Source organism: Pleurodeles waltl, chromosome 12, assembly GCF_031143425.1.
Source record: "Pleurodeles waltl isolate 20211129_DDA chromosome 12, aPleWal1.hap1.20221129, whole genome shotgun sequence".
Lineage (NCBI taxonomy): Eukaryota > Metazoa > Chordata > Amphibia > Caudata > Salamandridae > Pleurodeles > Pleurodeles waltl.
In genome coordinates, this window is record NC_090451.1 from 649,854,387 (window position 1) to 649,880,905 (window position 26,519).

The 26,519-nt window shown below is 41.7% G+C and overlaps 1 protein-coding gene across 1 annotated transcript in view; it reads right to left on the reverse strand.

Annotated features, from left to right (window-relative positions):
• Positions 1-6,502: 6,502 nt before the first annotated feature.
• Positions 6,503-26,519, reverse strand: part of F11R (F11 receptor) — a 74,157-nt gene continuing 54,140 nt past the window's right edge. The window contains exons 5-10 of the mRNA XM_069216022.1: positions 17,581-17,783; positions 17,330-17,429; positions 13,318-13,425; positions 12,166-12,175; positions 11,320-11,413; positions 6,503-8,590 (exon numbers count right to left, since the gene is read on the reverse strand). Coding sequence (XP_069072123.1) covers positions 8,555-8,590; positions 11,320-11,413; positions 12,166-12,175; positions 13,318-13,425; positions 17,330-17,429; positions 17,581-17,783 — 551 coding nt within the window. The 3' untranslated portion in view covers positions 6,503-8,554. The remainder of the gene's footprint in view (positions 8,591-11,319; positions 11,414-12,165; positions 12,176-13,317; positions 13,426-17,329; positions 17,430-17,580; positions 17,784-26,519) is intronic.

Sequence of the window (26,519 nt, forward strand, 5' to 3'; positions counted from 1 at the left end):
CCCTCAACCTTCCACTATACTTAAACATACAACAGTTGGCTTATTGAAAGACACGTACAAGCTAAATCCATGACCATATGAAGGCAATGTGGTCTTAAGAACTGACCTATCCTTGCCTCACATTTGGGCTACTATTTATCAGGAGAAGTGTGGGGACTTTAGATGGTAGAATGTTCACAATTTTCTTGATAAGTTTTCTGTCAAAGAAAAGTGAAGAATTTTTTTTGTCCTTGATTTAACACTTACAGGGTATTCCGAGCAATACAAAGTTTTTGGGATACATTTTAGCCACATCACTGTAGAATCCTCTGTCTAATTTTCAGAAATGTATGGGTTAGTATGTTCCCTTGGTGCCAGTTGACGCCCGGGGTTAAATACTGCAAAAAAAAGCCCACAGTATCATTCTCCGTCAAAACATTCCCCTGCTGCTTAGTGTGCAGAACACTTTTCAACCCTCTGGAAAACCCACGCTCAGAAGACCTCAGGAAACAGACTTGGACCAAGCCTTGCTATGGATAGATGTGTGAAGAGGAATGAAGTAAACTAGCACAGAAAATGCTGACAATCTGAAAATGTCTTGTTAGTAGCATTCTCTTGGCCCGCCAATTACTGCAAGAGCAGTTAGGCACCCAGCAACAGAAAGCTTGTGATGTGTGCACGTTGAAAATATATAGTTATTGTATGTTTCCATTCAGCCAAATGAGGATGCTGGCAAAGAAATAACAGCCAATTAGTTTTAAGGCGCTTTCCATTTTTCCTAAATAGAAACACTACAGACCCATAGAATACTGATGCAGGCTCTGTACCTGCATGCTTAGGAGACCCAGAGGTACAACAGTAGGGGCGAAACTTTAGCAGGAATAGGTTTCTGCACCAATGAAGATTGGAGGGAGACACCAAGTTTTGAAAACAAATTGCTAAACAAGAGTCATGACCAGTGTGTTCTGTGGCCAGCGAGTGAGGGCAACGACACTGGCTTACACCGCTGAATTCCTTAGATATGACAGAAATATAAGTATTATACTTCTATATATTCCCGGGTTTGTCATCATATTAAAAGCACTATTAGCAGTATTGAGAATTTGGTGATCTGCACTAATATTGGTAGTGCACACTACATTCTGTAGGAAAATCCACACACTTGGTAATGCCGGTCTCCAAGCATTCAGGGCAACATTATATGGTTAGTAGTCTGGGATTTATGTTTCTTAATTTGAGCAACAATATTGATAATTTGCTATGAAATCCTCCACATTTTTCATTGTATCTTCAGAGTCGGAAACAAAAACATGATGCCACTGACGATAGCTGCTATATGGCAGACTTACAGGATTTAAGTCAGGCTGCATGGCGACTGGTTGCAGTTTAGTAAATTCGGAGCATGATAGCAGTTGAGGTTAGGCTGATGAATGTTCAGAATCAGACATAGGCATCGGGTGGCAGGGACCGGTGTGTATTGTGTGGTCACTGTGGGAGTCTGTACCAAAGTCAGTATGGGGCGGTGGCAAGGGGGAGATGTTATTGGATGAGAACTACTAAAATGAGTCAACTAGATCTTAATCTTCTGTGGGCGATCGCAGACTGAGAAACTCAGGGTGCACTGGGATCAACTGCATCTTGAAACCCTCGCATCTCCTTGGAGTCATAGTGGGGGGAATGGTGTTAAGTCTTGTTTTGCTTTTTTATGCTTGCATTTGGACTTGGACTTACTGGAAGACTAAGCAAGAAGTGAAATGGCCAGAAGAATCAAACTCAGAGCGTAGACCAGGATCAGCATCTTGGAGGGAAAACCACGAAGAAAGCACTTTTTTTTTTTTTTTAGCTTTTGCTGTTTTAAGGTTTGTGTGGTTACATCTGCTTTTTTTTAATAATTACTGTGGCTTTGATGTATTACATTTTAGAAAGAGGAAAATCGTTTTTTAATCAATGTGTGTTTTTTTTTAAATTAGCATTTTTAAAATGTGCAAGAGTTATTTCTGAGTATTTTTAATGTTCTGGGGGTTTGGGGAAGAGTGAGTTTAGTTAAAATAGCCTGTGGAGGGAGTGGAAATCGTTTTTACTTGTATTAAACAGGAAGTGAGAGTCAGTAAGAGCCCTCCTTCCTGTTGGGACCGCAAGTTAGCGGTCTAGTGTTAGGGAGACGATTCTGGGCTGGCCCTCGGTCCTGCAGGCATAAATGTGCCGGAACGAGCGACCGTGCAGCGGACGTGCCCCTGGCGCGCCAAAGGCAAGCCCGTCTGCGCCCGTCTGCGCCCGTCCGGGCCCCGGGGCCAGAAATGCTGCCCTTTTACATAGCTGTGCAGTATCTGGGGGAGAGGAAGATTACAGCAAACTATCGCCTAATCCCACTAATTATGTAGTATCTAAGCCTTTAAGGAAGGGTGGATCTATTTGGACCCGTGAAACCTGTAATTGGGCTATTCAAGTCCCTATAGAGGCAACAAAGGTAAGAAACCAAGACATTAGGTCGGCAGGGTTGGGAAGAGAAAAAACAAGCATTTACAATGCATCGTGTCTCGCGTTTGCTCGTGTTAGAGCCGATCGCGTTGTAAACTCCTAACCCGACTTTTCACCTATTGGGCAAAAGTGCATTTATGCACGTAACCCGAAAAAGTGAAATCAAGTAGGTAAAGCGCTCGACTTCTGCCAAGCGAGATCGGGCTCGTAAATTAGTTTAAAAAAAGCCCACGAGCCCGATGGAAAACAGCGAGCCTCGCATGTTTTCTGTACTTGGTCGCTGCGCTCGAGGAGGGCTTGCCACCGGAAAAGGCATGACATATGCGTGCCTCTACTACTGAAAGCAAGCCGATTTAATTAGGGAAGCCCACGAACCAATAAAAAGCACTGACGTGAAGTTGACAGGGCTCGGAGCCGTTTTCTAAATACTAAAGAGTCTCCCTGCTATATGCATGCGCAAGCGCATGCAAAGCAGGCTCGACCCTAAAAAGGAAACAGAAGGCATTTCATAATTACAGCTTTCAGTTTTACCTTCCACAGACTTGATAGACCTCAGAACGGGGGGGGGAGGGGGCTGGCCATTATCTATAGGTCTACGTTGGCATGCACATGCATTAGTTCTTCAACAGATTCATGTGAGGCAATGACATTCACAATTTCTCAAAACAGTGGGGTACTACTAGAGGGGCTGTTGATATATCGTCCACCTGGACCGACTAAACATTTTTTACAGTCTTGGCCCAAGTTGATAGAACCTATGGTTCTGTCTGCAAAAGCTGTGATATTGGGCGAATTTAACATGCACTTTGATGAGACGTTAACTCCTAAGGTCCGTGAATTTATGGACTTTATGGAGGCCCTGTATTGGACCGCCAGAGTCTCATTGGCCACCCATATTGCAGGGCATATTCTGGATGGGGTGTTTGCACGAGCTACTCAACAGGTGGAGGTAACCATGATACAGTTGAGTTGGACGGATCATCATCTGCTGAAATTTAAACTCACCTCAAAGAATGTTGGGGCTGCTAACATGGAAACGAACAAGGTAGTCTGGTTATGGAAACAGGTTAAAGTAGAGGAATTAGGCCCAACTTTAGAAGCTGGTTGGGATAAGGCTAAAGCTATGGCCTTGCCCCTGATTGACAGCTTTCTGAAAGGAGTGGAAATGACTATGGAAGAAATGGTACCCCTGTAATTAGAAGGCCCAATAGTCAGAAGAAACCAGGTCACCCCTGGTTTACAAAAGACCTCAAACTCCTTCAAAGAAAGTATCGACAGCAGGAAAGATGGTGTAAACTTAATCCAGTAACTGAGGAAAGGGTGGCCCTTAAGTCCACTCTAAAGGCTTATAAAGCGCCACAATTTATGGCCAAATCTAAATTTTATACTACCAAAGTAAAGGAGGCTATTAATGGCCCCAGGGAACTTTTAAAGACTATTAAGGCCCTAACTATGCCCATGAAGCTGGCTGGTCTAGAAAACTCAGGGTTTCTGTGACAAAGTTGCTTTTCATTTTGAAAATAAGATATTGCAAATACATAGCAACTTTGATAGCCAGATCATTCCCGAAGTATTACCCCCATGATAACAGAGTGCTACAGCAGATGGCCAGTCACTAATGTCATATTTTCAACCCCCTTCCATGGATGCGATTAAAAAGAAGATTCTTGAAATTAAATCGGGCTCCGCTCTGGATCCGTGTCCTCCTTCCATTTTTCACTTGGTTCCGGATTTAATGGCACGGATGTTGGTTCCCATTTACCAAGAGGTAGCTATGTCTGGGGATACCCATCTATCTGGAAAGAAACGATAGTAGTAGCCCTTAAGAAAAAACCAGAGGGGGGTAATCAGGACATGAGTAATTTGCGGCCAACAACACGTCTACCGTTTTTGGCAAAGATTCTAGAAAAAAATTTGAACTCTGAATGGACTGAGTTTTTAACAAAGACATGATGCTCTTGATATCTCCCAATACGGGTTCAGAAAAGGGCATAGTACTGAAACTGCCCTAGTCTCATCCTCTGATACTATTCGAAGGATGGTTGATGAAGGCAAGGGAGCCGTTTTGGTTCTTTTAGATTTATCCGCTGCCTTCGACACTAACTCTCCCACACTATTAAACCCACATGATGCAAACGGGACATTGAGGGACAAGGCGCTTAAACTTTTGAAGTCTTTTCTTACAAATAGATGGACCACAGTTAGCTGTGGTGATTTTAAATCTAGATCTTATCTTCTGCCATGTGGGATTCCGCAGGGATCTTCCCTCAGCCCCACATTGTTTAATGTGTATGTAGCACCTTTGGCTAGTTTAATCCTTACTTTTGGTTTCATTCCATCTTCCTATGCTGATGACTCCCAGCTTATTATTCCTATTAATCAGCCATGGGAGGATGGTGCAGATCGGTTCAGTAATTGTATGGTGGAAGTGAGTAAATGGATGAAGACCAATTGGCTAAAAATGAATGCCACCAAAACTGAAGTTTTGTTTTGGATCTGGAAAGAATTTATGGAACTCACGATGGTGGCCCTCTGAATGTGGTAACTGCCCTGTGCCGACTACTGTTACCAGAAACCTAGGCATTTTGTTAGACGAACATCTGTCTTTTAAAAAACAGATTAATCATGTGGTAAACATCAGTTTATGGTCAATTAAAATGCTCAGAAAAATCTCCCCCTATCTGTTACATGAATGGAGAGTATCTGCTATCCTGGCATTGGTAATGTCTAAGATAGACTGCTGTAATGCACTGTTCCTTAATCTGGATAAGGGGCTGATAAAAAGACTCCAATTAGTTCAGAATTCCGCTGTCAGAGCGGTTCTTAATCTCCCACGATGTATATCAGTTAGAGAAAGTCTCAGGAAATTACACTGGTTACCAGTGGCGCAGCGTATCCAGTTTAAGTCACTCTGTCTTACTTTTAAGGCAGTTCATGGAATAGGACCACAGTATCTGACTTCCAGACTCCTCCTGCATGTACCTAAAAGAAGCTTGAGGTCTTCCCAAGCTCACTTGATTCAGGTCCCTCGCACACAAAGCCAAATGGGGAGACAAAGCTGTGACAGTAGCTGCAGCCAGAGGATGGAATTCTCTCCCACAGATTATTAGGCAAGAATCAGGTTATATGAAATTTAGGAAAATGGTGAAAACTTGGCTCTTTCCTCATTAATTTTTTGGTACATCAAGATCAGGGTCTTTGATTTAGATTGTTTCAGTTTCTTCTATTGGATGTTTTTCTATCTTCATTATTTCTGTTATTTTTCTTATCCTCTGTCTTTTACTACGTGCTTTCTTCCCAGCGCTTCGATGCTCTTTGAGTAGGAACGCACTTTATAAATCTCGAATTACATTACGAGAAGCCTGGAACTTCTTGTGCTCAGCAACATACATCTTCACTTCCCCTTCGGGAGCATGAGTCCACACTGATGGAATGACTAAGTCATGTCCTGAGCCTAGGCACAAAAGACACCCCTCATGTAGATCCTTGAAAAATATCTGTGTCCTGCGGTCACTGCACAGCTAGAAGTCTATCATTTTCGATTGGGACATTTTGCTACCAATGGTGTTTGCAGTTTGGAAAGTCATTGGAAAACCAACACTTTTGAGAATTAAGCTCTTAAACCACATCGCAAGGCACAGAAAGAAAGAAACTGAAGTCAGCATGCAGCAGTGGTTTATATGTGGCTCTGCTCGGTCATTTTGTTCAGTGTAGACCCAAAGAGGAGCTGAACAATGCCACTTAACACACAGGTGTACTGTCTTTGGATACAGTCTGGTGCCCGGCAGGAAATTCTTAGGTGAGTCTTTTGAGGGTAGAAGTATCCATCAGACACCAATTTTCTGAAAAAGCTCATGCAGAGAGATGAGTAAACACCCCAGCTGTGAAAGTCTTTATGTCTTCTGTGCCATATTTTCTGGATATTATAAGGAGGCGTACCAGTAGTACATCACTATAAATTTTCAGACCCCCTCCAATGTAGTTTTATGCTACAGGAAAGAAAAATGCAACAAAAGAAAGATGAAAAAAACGAAACACACAAAGATTTAGACAGCACAAGCTTTATTTGTTTCTCATTTTCTGAAAACATAAAAACGGTACACATTAAAATGATTTAAACTAGTGTGTTGCAAGTGTAGCTTTACATTAATGAATGGATATCGACAATGGACTATGACTGTATGTACATCCAAGACTACGGACCAAGAAAATTCTACTCCGAAGCAACCAAGCTCTGTCCACCGACAGAGAAACAGAGAGCCAAGAAGCAGCTTCAAGGACAATCCCAATTCAACTGGTGATCTGAAGACACAGTTAAAGGGTAGACAAATACACAAATATGCCACTGAAAGGAAAAGGCGTGGTCGCCAGATGGTAAGCAAATGTAACTGATGCAAAAAAGGCCACTGTAAAACTAATTCAATTTTTCCTTCAATGAAAACAACAGCAGCAGATATTTGTTCTGTACGTAGCCCATGTATTTTTTTTTTCCAAGCATCAAAATATAAAAGTTACTCAAGCAACCTGCATGTACTTGTGAAGCACTGATGCAATCAGTGATGATCTCCCAAAATATATCCTTTACACAATACTCTCCAATAATTTAGGCTTTCAAAAAAAAAAAAAGAAATCATCACTGACTGCAATAAGAAAGAAGGCACTTAAGGCGAACTCGATGTGCCATTGGGATCTGGCACACACGGTCTGATACAAATTTCAAATCATTTTTTCCGACCAGAGTTATTTGGAGTTTACGTACATTCCTCAATTCTCTCTTCTCACCAGATGAAGAAACAATTTTTGTACCAAATGCTTTATCTAGATCCTGCTGCCGATTAAATTTCCATAACAATCTGACTGTCAATGTGAAAAATTGCTACATGGCGCAATTTAAATCCACCGCATTTCACTTGCAAGCTAGTTCAAGGGGGAGCAAGTTTTTGCTTCAAATTGTCTTCTCCAGAAAAGAGATTGAAAACCTGGCCTCTGCATTTTACGTGCCTTTCCTCAGCTTAATAAAAGACACTGCATGACAGCATTCCTGAACAAGCATCGTAATTCTCCACGTCACAAAAACGTTGGGGCAAGGTGTATAGTTTAAGGACCCCTAGCCACACATAAACCCTCTAAATTATTGTTTTAATTGCATTTCAACACAGGTCAGACAGTCCCAAAACGCAGCCACTTTGCAAATTTTAGTCTCACTTTTTTCTGTGCCTAGCATCAAATTCCTCTCTTTTCCTAAGCAGACTATATTGATTAACTTCTTTGCCTGCTGTAAAATTTAAACATGCATGTACTCTGGTCGTTCTCTGCCAACGTCTGCCTTCCTACATGATCAAATTCATAAGATTAAACATGTAAAAATCTAAAACTTTCACCCAGTCCTCACTGCTTAAACTGATTGAGAAAAGACACAATAAAAGCCAAGGACCTGGTCCACCACAGTCATAATCAGATATGTTATTACTAGGATTTATGCTCATGGATAAAGGTTTAACCTTCTCCCTCAAACCACAGAACAGTGAACAAAAACGTCACATGCTCATTAATATTACATGCCTTTCACACATTAAAAACAACTTAAGAAAACCTATGTACAAAGTTAATTATCCATTACATGTTCAAGAAATGCTGGCCTGAATGGAAGGTCACAGATTTACTGCATCTGTACTCAATAACATTGTTTTTAACAAATGAGAAGAAATCAACAATTCGCAGATCACAGGTTCTTTCAGGATACTCATGAATAATTGTGTTTGTCGGAGCCATAGTCCACACGAAGGATCAAAGGGTAAATGGAATATATGAGCAAAGTGGAACAGGAAAAAAAAAAAAGGACATAAAAATGTGGCCAAAGTTAAAATCGCGAACCTTCCAGTTCAGTGCAACTTATCAAGTATTCTTACAGAAATGCCTAGGAAAAGTCTAAAACAATCTCATAAATCCAACATTTGTGTAAAAAAGGGGCACTCCAAAAGACAAAAAGCAAATAAAATAATTCAAGTTCAATTTACAAGACAATGTTGAGGAATCTTAATTGTACGAATACATGAGATCCAACTGAGGTTAAAGATGGCGACTGCACGGCAAGGGATCACACGACAAACGAGGATGTCTGTTGGAAATTCCGCTGCATGGAAGAGAGACAAATCATGTATTAAACCCAAAAGTACAATATTTCCAGAAATTGGTTTGGTGTTTGCTTGGTCGTCCATAACAAGGACTTGCCTTTTTAGCATGTAAGGCAAAACTCAACATTGTGTGTCATCCCGCCCCAATACCAACAGGGGGTGCCCAGTATTAGACAAACAGCAGTATTAAGACTTAATAAGGTGTTAGGGTAACAAGCAGATAAGCGCAGAGAAGCATGTTGGTTCCTAAAGGAGCACATTCATATGGATAATCTCCACTAACAACCATATTATGTAAGCTCACTTAAATCAACACTGCCAATTATGAACATTCACTGTAGAAGTTAATATGTTTTTGATGGTAAAAGCTATAAGGCTAAGGTTTACTGGAGCATATGTTTAAGGCTTTTTATAAAGCGGAACATTCTTCTTAGAGTGGTGTCTTGGCACTGTCGGGATACTGAACCTGAGGTGCTACTGAGTGTAGCCCTGCTTTTATGCTGCTATAACAGTGGTTCCCAACCTTTTGACTTCTGTGGACCCCCACTTTATCATTACTGGAAACCAGGGACCCCTCCCTGAATCCACATTGGAATCCGGGGACCCCTCAGCAAGTCATTACTGAAAGTTGGGGACCTTATCTGTTAATATTATTTAATTTTCTAAGCAGTCACGGACCTCCAGGGGTCCCCGGACCACAGGTTGGGAACCACTGTCCTATAACAATTAAGGTGTTAATGTCTGCTGTGAATATGGAGTGGCAGAAAGTTCCACACCAGCATACCTTGCACACAAAAAGCTCTATACCCCATTTTGTTTTAGCTTGACAATTGAGCGGACAAAATGCTGAGTAAATATATAATATATATATCGTGTATTGGATGAATTTACTTGTTATGAAAGTTGATCTAGGTGCAGACAATGTAATTTTCATACATGAGACCTTGAAAGAAATACTCTAGGAACCAGAAACCAATCAAGCCAGTGCAAGGCTACTGAGAACTGGTTCAACTTCAAGTCTCAGCATAGTTCTAGCCACAGCATTTGAAACCACTGTGTTTTGTCTATATCAGTTTTTTGAAAGACATAATTACACACTGCATTTCCGGTGTCTATTCCTAATTGCACAAAGGCATTCACAACCATACCCTTCTGAGCAAAGAGAAGGGAAACCCCTTTGCAGAACTCCAAGATGAAAGAGAGGCCTTGGTAACATGATATATGCCTATCAATTCAAGTCAAAAGTTAAAATAATTCAGAGTACTGAGACATCTGACAAAATATAAGGACCTCTTAAAAATATTCATAAGCCACCGACTGAGGTGTTACTATACATGCAGTGTTTCAATACACAATACCCCATACATCTACACTAAAAAAGCAGTTTTACTTCGTCCACGTATGGCAATGCAAGAATAAGTAACAGTCAGGGCCACTGGAATTATGCCGAAGGGGAGTGCCAAATTAAGCAGCAGGTTAAAGTAAATTATGCGGCAAGGGAAGACAAAAAATGTGACATTTTGTAATAGTATTAACATAATTATGTCATTTTTAAACACTGTCTCGGCATTGGTTGCACCTCATTAGTACTATTTTAATAGCCAAGTATAGAAATAATCAACAAAATGGTGAAAAGTCTAGCCTTGCAAACAACCTTTCACTCTTTCACTGCGTGGCAACACGTCACTGCATTTTTTACTAACTTTTGAACCGTTTGACCTATAAACGTTTTTTGTTGTTGTTAAAATCTGCAGATTATGTGGCATGTGATGGATTATGTGGCAATTGTGACAAATCTATAATTATGTGAAAATCACCGTGGCCACACAATCACAATTCCAGTGCCCTGGTAACAGTTCTAAAAATACACCTTTAGAATTCGATGCCCTTTAACACAAACCATATTTTTGTACACATTACTTGAGATTTTAAGAGATCCTTATGAGGTCCCTTCTGGACATATTAAAAAAGAAAAAAAAAACGAATAAATCGACAGAGTGGCAGCCCAGACACTATGAATGCAACAGAAGTCTATAAAAGGAGTATCTGGGGAGTGAAAGCATTTGATAACGCGAACTCCAATATTTTACTGTTATCTGTAAAGAAACAGAATACATATGTTGCCTACTGAGGCATTTAGTCATATGCCTAGGATAATGGCAGACTTCTCTTTCCATCCAAGTCATGTTTACCAATATCCTGAACATCACTGGTTCAAGAGAACTGAGGTTAACATTCTCATCTTTATTAAATAACACTGACAGATAGGGAACGTGGATAAAGTAACACCATATGCTAGCCAATTATGCATCACAGCTGGGTTTCTGAGAAAAGCCAATGCTTTTGGGCCATCCCTACATATCGGTAGATAAGGGTTGTCTAGCCAATAGTGGCTGAATCACACATTTTAACCAACCTACCACATTTCTAATGATCATTTAAAGAAAATACCAAGGCACATGAAATGGGCAGTCATGAGGGTAACCAAATTTGAAAAGTTTATAATAGGTATTTGAAGTTTAAAGGCCATTGGACAGACTCGTGATCTGAGTTTTTTTTAAATTAAATAAATCCAGAAAATATATTCCTCTTTCTTACACTAAGCCAACATAAACACAGAAAAAAAAAAAAAAAAAAGAGTGCAATTAATGTAAACGCTTGAAGAATGGAACGTGTTGATGACTACACAACATAACAATTTTGGATTATAAATAAGTAATTTACTTACATCACTTCGGGTCTCCGAAGGAGTGCTGTAGATAACTTTTTTACCAGTACTAAAAGAGGAAAAAAGAAAGGATTTGAAATCAAATGCTTGTATTTTTGTTTAAAGAATTATAAATAAGACTTGTTTTTCCTCTTTTCAGGGATGATACAGACAGCATAAATCCATTTCCGGACTGCATTTGAAAAAGCAAATGAAATTATGTCTCCTTTTGAGTGACTTCCTGCTGGTAATCATGACTGCTAGGCCAACAGCAGTGCAGATTGGCACGAAGGGAAGTTTAAAATGGACACGTGGTTTGCTAATAAAGCATAAGTTGCTTCAGCTATTCAAATCTGTTTTCTATCATAATGTTAATGATTTCATATTAGTGATGATTTATTATCTGTCAATACTTATGGTGGTGACATAATGGACTTAAATTGTGAGCAATTACGTAAATATGCAAATGTTCTAGGCTTCGATTACTTCATATATTTTAATTAACAAAATCTAAAATAAATTAGATGAATTGAGAAAAAGTAAATGCCCCAAAAAGTCCTTAATTTTAAATAGTGCTTGATTTAGTACAATGAGCAGACTGCGTACCAAATGTGTGCACCATTAATGGTGCAGAGACCCTTTCCAACCTTTCACTGGTTGGTAGCGAAACACTTTCTTTATTGGAGAACACTTGGACAATAAATTAAATATGTCAAAGAAAAGTTTGCGTATATACTGATGCTTGCAAGGCAGCAGCCTCCAAAGAACACTGATGTTGGCTACCTGTCCGCTGGTAAAAATATGGACACATGTACCCCAAAACATAGGAAGGACTCTTCAACAGAAGAAGACGGTGTTCATACATACCCTGATTTTTCTGAAAGAGAAACAAACAAGAAAAAAAATGGTTAAAACACTGAACATAAAGTTAAAATAATCTGAAGTACACAACGTTTCCCAATTAGCCATTTCATGCAGCCATAGCTAGGTTTGAATGATAGGAACGGGCACATTGTGCTATAAGATAATTACATAGGACAGGCAATGGTGTCAACCCTATTGTGTAGATGGTCAAGAGCAAAGTTTGGGCAAGATTTTGCCAATGTACCTCGTAGCAGAACACATTAAGGACCACTCAACATGTGAATTGGAAGAACCGAGCATGACGTGATGGAGAATTTTTTTCATATCAAGAATTTGTCATTCATTCGACATTAGCATGTAACACACAAATATGTTGTGTATTATTCACATTTAGACTAACTATACCTATTGCAGGTCTGTATTATGCTTCACATAATATGTCTCTTTCAACAAGAAGTGGACTCTACACGCACTCTCTCAACGTGGCCTAGGATTTATGTTCCCATGTGAATTAGTTTTCTTTTACTACTAACAACTCCATGTCTTAACTTTTAAACAGTAAAAGTGAACATATTCAAATGCAAGTGTTGAACACGCCGGTAATATAAAGTTCCTCATGTTGGAAAGAGAATGATTTTTTAAATTTTTTTTAAGTAAGAGGTAAAACTTGAATCCAGGTGGATAATACTAAATAGGGTAATGGTGGAAAAATTACAAAAGGCCCATGCAATAGGGCTACAATATTGTCATAATTTAGTTAAGGCTGGTATTTACAGAGCAAGACAGCTCCCAGAGGTGAAATTAAAATGGCAGCCAAGATTCAATTAAGGGCATGCAACAAAGTAAGACGCCACTATTAGCCTTGTGGCATTCGTTCCAGGTACAACAATTCAATACAATGGACTGGAAATGGCATCTACACAAAAGATTACGATTACTATGTGGCAACACAGTTTAGTGTATCTAAATGCCAAAACCCTCACAAACGCTTCAACATATTAAGGACTTTGTATTCTGGATTAGCAGGAAAAAGCACAAGGCCCTTTAATGCACACATTGCCCATATCTTTACACATTAGTTGGGGCATTTACAGCAACTGTTAAGACTGAAAGCACCAGTAAATTAGAGCAGTACACATACAAAAGAACACTTACTGCCAATGTATCCACGACTGTAAGCAAACCACAGGCCCACGCCAATTAGTGCTAAAATCAGAAGGACTATGACCACTGCAGCCACGATGCCCCCCACGTTAGTGTCATCTGAAACAGAGAGGAGAGCAAATGCAATTAGTAGTGTTATATCTAGAAAGTGACGTACATTCAACTCCGGGCAGACCCCGGTCACTGTAAATCCCTTATGAATGTGGCATTGCTTGTCTATGAATTATAATACAGTCAAAGACCGAACTACCTTCACCTCAAGGCACAAACAAAACGTTCCCTCAAAACATTGCATGCATCTTAAAATTGTATATGATTAAAAGGATAATATTTACTCCCTAATCAAGGCCTCATCTCCCATAAACTACCAACATTAAACACCTTGTGATTATGACAAGATGTATTGATTGATGCCTGTTGGACAACCGGTGCTACAGAGGCCACACAACCTTTTATCCTATGATAAAGCTGAGGTACAAAGCAAATGCACGATTTAATCATGCCTGACAATGTAAAAATATGTTCCATATATACTACTTCAGCCTTTCATATTGGGCTCCACGAACAAATGGACATGATTGAAACCTAATACCCTCCGTACGGCTGTGTGTATTGTATAAAATGGTAGGCCCCCCTTGCTACTGCTATAGAGTAGCAGATTTCCTTACCAAAGACTGAAACCGTTCCTAGGATGCTGGTTTCTGGTTCATGTAGGACCCAGACTGGTAGTTCGGGCTGGACTGTTCCATTGGGGTGCAGGGTCAAGACTGATTTGCATATGGCTGGGTCCAAATTGGGGTTGCATGATGAGCACAGGAACAATGGATTTAACTCAGCTCTATGAATGGGGCGAGTGTTTGAAAAGTTTCAGCACTCACTCCATCATCCTTGTGTTGACAACAACTTGAAGCAGCAATCTTCTACTCTTGCACATCAAGTCAATGAGCCTGGATGTTTGAGAGCTATTTCTCATTCATTATAATGAGGAAATAATTTCCCCAGCTCAACAAAATTCCTACCTGCCTTCATCCCAGGCAACTTCAACCCATTTGGAGCACTTGCGACAACAACTACTACTCAATATATCAAAGAAAGTTATCAGGGAAGCCAGGCCATCACATTAAGGTGACACCCATATCCCCTCCTCCAAGGAAAGGAAACTCAGGGATGCCATTTCATCCTTCAGGCTAAGCAGCATCAGTGCTTCATTCCAAAAAGCATGCTAACCAATCACCTCAACATCGGTCATGTACATTGTCTCCTAAAGAAGACAGACGCAGATTACAGCTAAAGAGAATTCTATGCCACTTGCTGGCCTCCCACACTGACTAAACTATGAAATGTGCGTTTCAACTCCAATAAATGAGCACAATAATAAAATATTTTTGGAGGACATACAAATCAGGTCTCGGAACTCAACCACAGCACAGAAAGAAAACTCATCAAGATTGTAGACTACTCCATCCAACCTATGGACAAAGGAGAATCACCTTTACCATTTTTACTTGACCGATTCATTGATACTACTGATCAAGAAATACTTGACAGAATTAAGCTGAGCTTTTCTCATCCCATCTATCGGTTTCCAACAGGAGAGGATACAGAAATCTAAACTTACAGCTTTGGTGTTCCACATCCTGTTCAATCTAAGGGTAAAAACCCTTATATGAATGAGTGCAAAAGAATGGTGTCTCCTTCCTCCAGTTTATGTATCATATCTAGAGCTCCCTCAAAATGGACTAAAACATGAAGAGCAATATTAAACATGAAGTCCATTCCCAGAGACAAGAATTATTTGTTCTCTCCTCAAAGCCCATAGACAACTACCAGCAGACTGGCAGTATAAAGTTAATGCAGGCATCTGCCGAATCAAGGGTGTAATACCTAAATCAGTGCCTGGAACCACATAAATGCAAGAGGCAGGTGCACCAACCATCATCTATGAACCATCAAAACATAGTTGGGCACTTCCACCCCAGGTCAGACCTTAATTCAAATCTTTGTTATACCAAGAACAGAATAAAGCAAAGCCTTAATCAGTGACATTACTAAAATATATATCTCACAGTGCCCTGGTTTCATCAATGTGAAGAATATATATTCAACACAGCTCATCAATTTTGTCAACATTAAGCAAGCAAACCTTCAAGTGCATACAAGACTACTTGCATTGCTATAATCCTCTACACTCAATCACCATATAGCTCTACCAAACTGACTATGCAGAGTTAACAGGAACCAGAGAGGAAAAGCCTTTTTATGAGTCAACCTACCTAGGTTAAAAACCTTCCACCACAAAGTGAGGTTTCTTCAGCACTGCTCCTAAAATCTGGTAAGATCTGCACAGCTCGGTCCTTGTCATTGCTCAAATCTAGCCAAACTAAACGTCTCCAAGCTAGCCGACTTTCTTCAATTTTGTCTAAACTATATTAGACTTCATGCCTTTAATGTATCTGCATCTTCAGCTCTTACTATACTGTAACTCGTTTATGTGAATCTCGAACATCCCACTATAGGTAGAATAGTAATCTATAAAAATTAAATAAATAAATAGAATCTATAATGCTCCAGATATTTTATTTTCTTGGGTGGGAGGAGATGATGGGATTCTTAAAGCAGGATTTCAGTGATTTCTGCAACTGAGCTTTTCTTTTGGTAGCATGACCCAGGTAAGGAGCAGGAGAGTCACAATTAACCACAAGGCTCTTTTTTGGGATAAACAGTTGAGTTGTAGAACCCCCCCGTTTCACAGATGTTTAAGGTGTGATGCTACAGCTTTTTTATTAGGCGGCAAATTTGAGATCAGTGAGTCTCTCATTCTGACAGGCAGGTGAGGGGAAGGTGATTTTAAAGAATCCTACAAGCAATCCCGCTTGGGGTGGACAGGGGGGAAAAAATAAAGAAAAACAGTCTCCAAAAGAAGGTATTTCCAACATATGTTCAAGGGCCTGGATTTGGAGGTTAACATCTGAACTTAAGTTCTGTTTAGAAAGGTTTTATGTAAATTTATTTTATGGGGATGTCCTGAAGATGTGGCATGGACTCAGCCCTACAGAACATACACACTGGCCTTTCATGATGAACCAGGGCGCGTTTCGTTAACTAGCCTCACATTTTCTTTTTGATTTTTATTTGTGAGTTTTATGTAAATGATATTTGTAGCTGTGATCTTTTTACTTTATGAAAGCAATTTCAGAATAAACAAGATAGTGTAGTTATGAATCAAGTGTTCAACATTTAAAGTGGCAAGTTGCATCTTTACTTACTCATAAAAGAATCAAACTTTGACTCATCCTCAAGTAGGCCACCCAATATGTCCTTAGGACCAAACCAACAAGAAACAGCAGTGGCAAACATTGTTGAAATGACATCAAGATCCGAGTGCTCGTTATTGGGATTTTAATGAAGTATATGTACATAGATTTGATTGTAACTGGTTTCTAGGATTGTAAATTGCACCACCATTGGAATCTGGGGGAATATTTCTCAAACAAACAGATACCTGCTATTAGATGGTTAGCTAATACACTATGCCCTTGAATGATAAAACCGGCAACATAATTTGTGCAGGAAACAAATTGGTGCATATTAGAAAGTAAGCTTTTAAAAGGTAAGCAAAACATGCACCATTAGCAACCATGGTAATAGCCTTTAATGCGCAATGTAATCATGCAAACCACCAAAAGAATACAAAATATTTTTAAAAAAATAGCTCATCCCAACAAGACCTGTAACACAGCTTTAATTTACAAACTACTTTGAAACTCAACACATGTTTTACAGTTACAGAACTGTATCTAAAAGAAATAAATGTTTCATTAATAACATGTGATGAAGTAGTCTGACAGTACGGACACCTTCAAGTTTCCAGATCTTTTTATGGCAATAAAATACCAGTACCTAGGGTGGTAAAACACTGTCAGAATACAAAACTGCATAACAATATATCGAGCTAAGTTCAGCTAGCCTCAACAACCGAAAATGCCAAATGTTGACTACTTACGAATTTCCATGAGGACAGGTTTAGAAGAAGCGGACCCAAGGGGGTTGGAAGCTTCACAGTAATAATCCCCAATGTCATCCTTTGTCGTAGTTGAGAAGTGCTGTTGAAGGAGGAAAAAACCTTTTGAAATAAATACTAAAATGCATGAAAACTTCAAACAATTAAATGTTGAGGAATCAACGATTTCTGCACCCGCTTCCCCCCCCCCCCCCCCCCCCCCAAAAAAAGAAAATTATCACTTTCCGACTCACCAACACTCCAGATTTTGGATCCAGTGTGTAAGATGAGTTTTGGAACATTGGGAGACTCTTTGGGTTTTCTGGCATCAGAGTCTTATTCTTGAACCACTTGAAGGTAGAAGGAGGGGAGCCATCATTCTCAATGCATCTTAGCACAGCCTCACTCCCAGTAGTAACTGATGTAGGCACTTGCATTACCGGTGTAGAGGGTGGCACTATTGGGAGTAGAAACCATTATTTATATTTATTCTACTTCCAAACTATTCTGCAGTACGACTACAACAATCAATGTTGGTGTTAAGGTAGAAGGGTAGGTTGATTTGAACATGTAGCTTAAATAACACATTTGCAGTTTACCACATACTTTAAAAGGAAATAGTAAAACGTTATTCTTACACAAAAACGCATTTAGATGTTTTCCTATATCATTGGAGGCAGGATAAGCTATGAAAAACTTAAGCAAACTGAGTTTGAAATGGAGAAATAAATGATTCACTCATAGGTTTAAATATGTTGACCAAAAGGAATTCTGCTTTCACTATTAAAGATGTTTTGCTTTGAAAGCAAATATTACAACTACTGCCCTGCACCTTTACTAGCGCATGCAACTTTGATTAAGCAATGAAGACTTCTATTTGATGGCCATTCATCTTTAGAGACCGTATTTTCCCTTAAATCTTATCTCTGTCCAATGTGTTTTCAAAGGCCAGTAACTTAACCTTCATTCTCTCTGCATCAATTACTGCTCAAACACTGCAGATTAGTACTGCATTATTCAACTAAGGTCTGCAGTGGAAGACGAGTCTGGAATGCAATCTGCCAGAATCTGATATCCAAATCCTCCTACTTTCATTTCAGCAAAACCCTTTAAAACGTACATTTCCCTTTAGATGAACACTAGCCACTGTAGAAGAACTTTAGACACTGTGGATCACCAGTCCATCTCCTCTCTAACGCACCACCCCAATATTTTATGCCTTCACACCTGTCAACATACTTTTAAAAATTACTTCATAAATACATTTTTACGTAATCCCTTGCTATGAGTGCATTGAGATGTTAAGGGAGGCCTCACTAGCTTTATAACAGTATACCACCTGTTGCTCATTAATTTAAGCTAGGGCAATTACAAATAATTGTAAAAAAAAAAAAAAATAGTCTTTTCTGCAATGGGAATTAATCACAATGGAGTCACTTCTGAGGTGGCTTCTTTATTTGTGAAATATATTACAGGTATCTAATGCACTAAAACAAACTGGAGTAGGATAACAGCTCAAACCTCTGCTTCCTTTAAGGGCAACTGTTGGGTCTGCACAGTACAAAACCTTTGTTCTCCATCACCAAACCAGTACTGGCTGAAGTGGCACCAGGAACAGGGCCACAGATGCACAAGGAAACATACCTGCATCCTGAATGGCATAAAAAGTTTGATGACACTCATCTTTAACGTGCACATACTGGGTCTACAAACACAATTGCCCTAAAACAAACAAGCACTTTGACACTGGCCACTACTTTTACCACACCTGAGCATTGGATGTACATGCCCTCCGGGGCCCCAATGTCATTGCAGCTGAAACTGTCACCCTTTGTCACAAAACCCCAAGGCATTATTTGTGGACTCAAATGTACCACTCTGCAATAAGAACAAATATATGCTTGCACAACAGGCATAAGGAACTTGAAAGAGACCAGAGGACCACATAACCATAACACTTCAGAGGAACACACTTATGTGGACTGAGCCAGTGTAGGTATTCTAATACAGATAGCGCACAAACCAGCACCTCAGAAGCAACCAACGACCCAGCAAGCAAATGCTACATGTTTAGTAAATCCAGAAATGGCGGACAGTGGCTGGATCTCATCAGAATCCACCCATGTGCAGGACCTACACACCAACATCCACCCAGGTGCGTTGAAACTGCATACTGCAGATGACCCAGAAAGAATGAAGCTGATTATGCCAGAGTTAAGTGTTTTTTTGATACTAAGATGTACATCACCTTGCAGTCCTCAAGCAGAAACCTCAGAGTAACTCAGATTTCACAGACCTGCACACACCACAGTGGAACAAGTCATACGCATTGATGAGGGGTCTCAAAAACACAGCATTATTAACAGCATATGTCTAACTAATAAAAACAGTGTTTAATGTTCGCTCAGGTTTCCCACAAACTAGTATGTCTGGACAAAGTGACAGTGATCAAACTTTAGGCTAGCCCACTACAGCAATCCCAGCCAGCTACAATATCATTCGACATGACCGCCTTCATAAGCCAGGCGGAGGACTTGCTATCATCTGCAAGGAATCGGTTGAATGCGCAACATCCACAGAGAACGCTACCCCATTCATGAACACCTACACTTCAAGGAGAATTTTTCAGAGATTTGCAGCTTGAACAGAACCCTCACCTACCAATTACTCAGACCACGAGCCACATTTACGAACCTAATTACTGACTTTGTAGGCTCTGGAGTCGATGGTGAGCGGAGCACCATTCTCCTCTGTGGCCTCAACTTTCGCTTGAAAGACCGAATCCACCACTGCACTCCTCAAAAGCTTGATCAACATCAGATTCGCCTAGCTCATCATAGAACCAGCAAACACCACAAGACTAGGTGTGGGCAACAAACTCTGCTCTACAAGCGGAGTTCTGACTGCTCCACGTTATGCATGCAACGCAGAGTTCTTGCCAAATTCTGCCATACACCACATGGGAGTTCTCAAGCGCAGCTCGCCAATAGTAAACTGGAAAGTTAGCATGATTTTCAGGCGCTAGGAGTGCACCCAGCAAGATTTTCCCAACAAGGGAGGTAGTGACTGCTTGTAATGGGAAAGCTGCCACTCAAGTAGAGAATCAACTTGAGCGGCAGCAAAATCAACTTGAGCGGCAGCAAAATCAACTTGAGCAGCCCCCCCCCCCCGGCACATTTCTGGATGATTTCTCAGCACAGAACAAGCTCCTGGTGCTAAAAAGCAGCACAATGTACCGATTTGAGCCCGCTCATTGAACTCCCAGAGTCTCGTGAAGTTTTTATGCAGCTCTCTGCAATTCCACGGATTGAAACTCTGTGGGTTCCACCCTCCCTGTGCAGGACACACACGACCCAATCTTTACTACAAGCGACCGCATCAAATGCGCCTTCACCACACAGCTCACATGGACCAATTACTCCATCATCCACTTCCTAATCAACACCCCTACCGTGTTCAGCACTCCAAGCCGCAGCTGGAGCAAAATCACAGAAGTAGACCTGCTCAGCACCGGTCAGCCTAGTCCCCCACACAACCTCAACAAGGACAAACAACTGGATCAAGAACTGCACAGACTCCCTCACATCCATCAAATCCAAATATAGTCGATCAAACAAGCAGGCCAGCTGGTACAAGGAAGACCGCAGAGATACCAAATGACATAGTAAACAGCTAGAAAGGAAATGGACAGCCTCCGGCAGAACTACCTACAAGGTAGCACTCAGACGCTACCACCAGCGAATTAGAGACACCAAGAAAAAAAAAAGCACTAGTGGGCTTCAAAGGAAGCACCAACAGCTGCAAGCAGATCTTCTTGATTGTCAAGCATTTCATCTTTCACTCAGCCACTGTGAACAACATTGCTGCCTCCCAATAACTGACAACCTATCAAACTTCTTCCACAGCAAAATTCTCAAACAAATAGAGCAACTTCGTTCACCAACACAACCCCAGAGAACTCATTGATAAACTACCCACCCCAAACCATAATGGCCACCTGACCGAATGAACAATACTCGCCAGCAACGACACAGCCACAATCATGTGGACTATCTACTCAGAGGCACCAATGGACCGATGCCCCCCCCTCCACATCTACAACCTATGAAGATACCAATCAGCATCACCCTAACCCACATCATGAACACCACCTTCCAAAATGAATTGAAACTTGCAGGAATCAATGCTCTCCTCAAGAAGTTCATAGCTGACCAGAATTAACTGAGCAACTTCCTACCCAGCTAAAGTGATTGATAAGGCCATTAACCTTGTCCACACAGAAACCGAAGCCCTCATCCGACTTGAACTCTTCATGGCCTTCGACACGATTTACCAGAACATCGAACACCCTCATCAGAAGACTCCATAAGACTGGCATACAAGAATCTGCTCTCAAATGAATCTGTTCCTTCCACACAGGACAAAACCCAAAGAGTCAGGTTGCCACTCCCACATCAGAGAAAAGAAACTGGTATGCGGGTTCCCACAGGGATTGTACCTCAGCCCCACTCTTTTCAACATGACATCTCTTGCCAACATCATCTGATCACAAGACATCACAGCCATCTCCTACGCCGATATCTCCCAACTCATCCTCTTCCCTGATGTACAAAACAAAAACCACCAGAACCAACTGCATGATGATGGTAGCAGGCTGGATGTGAACCAACTACCTGAAGCTCATCTTTGACAAGACAGAAGTACTGAACTTTGGCAACAGGAGCTCCCCATGGGATTTCACCTGGTGGCCACCCGACTAAAACCAACACCACACCCACAGACCAAGCAAGAAATCTAGGGATTATCCTATATGACAAGCTCAACATGACAAGTCTATGCAGTGTGCACCTCCGGCTTCCACATCCTATGTATGCTGCAAATGATCTTCAAATTATTGCCTCAGAACACCAGACGGACCGTCACACAAGCACTCATCACTAGCAAGCTGGACAACGGCAACACTATGATGAACTCTCCAAATAATTCCTACATAATTATCTAGAACGCAGCTGCAAGACATACTCTACCTCCCACCCTGCACCCACATCACACCGGAGGGAGCTTCACTGGCTCCCCATTCACAAACGCAGCAAATTCAAACTTCTCCATCACACATACAAAGCCTTACACAACACCAGAATATCCCACATCTGCAACAGCAAAACTGCAGTTTCCAAGACATGGAACAACCTTCCTTCAGACAACGCTCCTTCTCACTTATTGAGTGCCTGGGAAGGCGGCAGCACAGACCGTGGGCCTCGATGTGGCACAGGCCTGAGTCAGCCTTTCCACATGCCACTGTGTCCCCCTGTTTGTGCAGGTTGGCTAGCGGAGTGGTTACTGCGAGGCCTGCAGACCCGGCTGTGACAGTAGCGGCTCTGGCGGTGTGAGCAGAGGCTGCTAGTGCAGGATCCTGGAGGCCAGACACACGTAAGGAGGTACGGCGGCTGGGGCAGTACTGCCCACTACCACCCCCCCAGGGAGAAGAGAGGTCTGCCCAGCCCACGGAGCTCAGTGGTGGAGGGCTACTGATTATATGGGGACCCGGGGGACTCCTCTGCATTTTCCCTTCCACTATTATGGCCCTTCCTGCATACCTGTGAGGATCCTGTGCACCAGGCTTTGACTCAAGGGCCACTCTGGCTGCGAACCTGATTGGACCTGGTCCTTGTCGGCACGCTGACAACAGTGTTGTGCACTCAGCCCTGTGGTGTGCTACCACATTGTCTGGTCATGAATGTGGAGGGCACTCCCCTGTCAGGAGAGTGGCCCCTGAATGAATGAGACTGAACTGGTAATTGGAAACCAAAGATTAGTCTGGAACCCCCACTTTTCTTTCATCCTCTATGTCAGCCTTGGGAGACAGGGCTTTGGAACGACTCTCCCCCTTCTGTTTGCAGTATGGACTCAATGATATTGCCTCTGTTAAGGGCCCAGACAGCAGAGGAGCTTGTGTAAATGCACAGAGACCCAGTGAGTGGTATAAATCACTCTAGACAACTACCAGGGACTGCCACTCTATTCTTGTGGCGGCAGACGAAGCAACAAATAAGTCACTCAAAGGGACCTGTACTGTTTAAGCCCCTTAAGCTGGTTTCTGAGCTATGATATTATGGCTCTTCTGGCTCATACCCTAGCTTCACTCCTGGGCGATGTGAGTGCCTGTCCGCACACGCAGAAGCCTCCCTTCTATGGGACCCATTGTTGGTCGTTTGGGTGAACACATGCTCAAGGGTTACGCTGGCTGGGGAGCTGCGGGGTAAAGTTAATGCAGTTTATCGTTTCATGCGGTGCATTACTCTGCATCCTCAATAAGGCAAGTGTGTATGCCTTACCTCTGCAGCTTTGATGCTGCGGTCTGTAATTCCCCTGGGACATAATGTTTGTGCTTTATTGCTGCGATGACTAAAATAGGCATTGTCATTTGGAATGTCCAAAGTATGGCCACGGTACACAAGCTACATGTGGCTCAGCAATACCTCAGAAGAGGGGCGGGGGAGAGAAGATTCACATCCAAAAGCGGTGGCAGGGTCAATGCTTCTGCACCACATTTCAGGCTTTGCACGAGGCATGCTCATTTTGATGCAGCCTTGGGTTCCCTTCCAATGCACGTGGACCGCAATAGATTCTGAGGGTCGCTTTGTGTTAGAAGAGGTGCTCATGGATGTTAGGGCTCGATTGTTAAGCATATATGGCCCTAACAAGGAGCAACCAGCATTCTTAATGAAATTCAGCACTTCTTACCAAATGGGCTTATATTCAGTGGTTATTGGGAGGGTATTATAATTGCATACTCGAACCCCAATTCGGCTGCTCACATCCGCAGTTACCGACCTCCCCGGTAGTTGCAGCCGCTGCACACTTCTCCTTGTTAGATTGCCGAGGGTCACACTGCACCCCAATTGAAGGGAGTACTCCATTTACTCAACTCCACAGGATTTGCATGTTCAGCTAGACCGCATACTTGGTGATCCTGCCACCAGGCTGCTGGTGTCAGGAGCAGAGTATTTGGAGGAGACCTTCTCCGATTGCAATCCCTTGCTACTACAGCTGGACTGGGGAGCACCGTGACCACCCCTCCCCCCCACCCCCAAGAGTCCCCTCTTGCAGCTTTCCCATGCTGGTGACCCAGTGTTCATTCAGTGAAGCAACTGAGGAGGCATGGACCCAGTGCATGATGGATAATTGGGGTGCTTCCTCCTCTAAACTGATTAAGAAGCAATATAAGGTGGTACTATGAGGGCATTGCATAAACGCTGTAGTGGGCAGGGGTGTGGAATTTAATAAAATGCAGATGGGACGGGTTGCTTCTTGAATCTACTTGCCCCGTGGGGGGGGGGGGGGGGGGGGGGGGGGAGAAATCTACTTGTCCCTTTAGTGCCATGTAGTGCGCCGACAAATTATGGCAGCAATCTCAATGTGTAAGAGCTCTGATAATAGCTTCTCTTGTTCAAGCTCTACTATAGCGATTTCCTTATTCCACCTTCCTGCAAATCTACATACTGGGACTGGAGGAAACAGTAAGCAATAGTTTCAGGGCTGGAATACATTTGAGTCTGTGCAAACCTACTAATGTGCATGTGTTAAGGATTTCCACCGGACCTTCTATAGTCTTTAGCCATACTGAGAAAAGTTTGAAATTTACTCCTGACAAGGGCAGAAGTTGAAATTCTTCCAGGGTTGGAAAAAAGTGGCTGGAGGAAAAGTGAACTGGTGAACGCTCAATAGATTTTTGCATGAGCAAATCTACACATGCATATTTGCCCGTGCTAAAATACAATTCACAAATGTGTTCTAGGAGTATGATTCCTGGTATACTTCTGTAAATTCTTATGAATTCATGAAAGCCACTAATTCAAAAGGCATATACCATGGGTGTACTTTTGTGACTTTCTTTAAGAATTAGGTCCCTAATTAGGTCTGGCGTTAAAGACATTTTGTTTTTATTAAACTTCTCTCTATCTATCAAAGTGGGTTTACTGTGATCGCCTTCTGCTCTCGCACAAGGAGCATTTTGGCACACAAAGTAGTTTTGTTCAGTGCCAGGAACTTCTGTGGCAATGTATGCTTTTTGAGACCACATTTTATTTTGTTTTTTTGTCAATGTTTGCTACAATGGTAAGGACCTGGTAGCTCCTACAACAATAAAGTGTCACAAAAGCCATGTCAAAACAAGACCCACTTTGACAAAAACCAAACGACTGACAACCAGTGCCAGATGGGTTGGCTTTGCCAGTGGTTATTTTAATGTTTCCCATAATCTTGTTGGAAATGGTTACACTGATTTTCTATTATGAATATTTTTGGAAATACTAGCACAAATCAATACGTTTTACTAAATAATGCTGCAAAGAAATAGTACCTAAAAGTTCACAGTAATTTAGCAAAAAGTTTTTCCTACTTACGTGTTTTTCTGAACATTTTATTTTGAAAACAAAGAATCATCAATCTTGCTTACAAGCTTCTGAAAACATTTGCATCTAATCTGAGAGCATTCTGGGAGCATTATAAGTTGCCTCATATTGTTAAACTTTTCAAACATGTGTGTACACTTTTCTTTCTGGAACCAATGTCAGTAGCGCAGTGAGTCCTTGCATTTATTTAGAGCGCTCACCCTAATGATAAAGGGTTTGCTTTAATGAACTATAAATACAAGTTTAAACAGCATTAACATGGACACAAATGTTACCTCAACTGCAGACAGTTCCCTGCCAAGGACAAAAACACAAAAACTTGTTGTCCTTGACCCCAAACAATATGCTCTGGGTGTCGGGCTATAGGAATTCCACACCAGTGAGTGAGGGTGCGGTGACTCTACAGAGGGATTTGACTCAAGTTGAGGAGTTCCTAGGTGTCCTGGAGGCTACCACCCACGCTGACGAAGCGAACATAGAAGCACTTATTGCAGCCTTAGAATGTCATGCCAAACTTAGAGCAGCTCTGCTGCATAGATTCCAAGCATACCAGGTGAAAATGCACTCTGAAGGGAACAAATCGGGTCGGTTATTGGCATTGCTTTTGCGTAACGCCACCCCACTTACACCAATTACAATGATGAGGAGTTTGGGAGGCCCAGTGGTAGCACACCAGGAGCAAATACATGATGCTTTCACCTTTCATTATCAGGCTCTGTACTACCCCACCATGAACTATCAGGGGACTATAGACCGCTTTCTTGCAATGGTGACTCTCC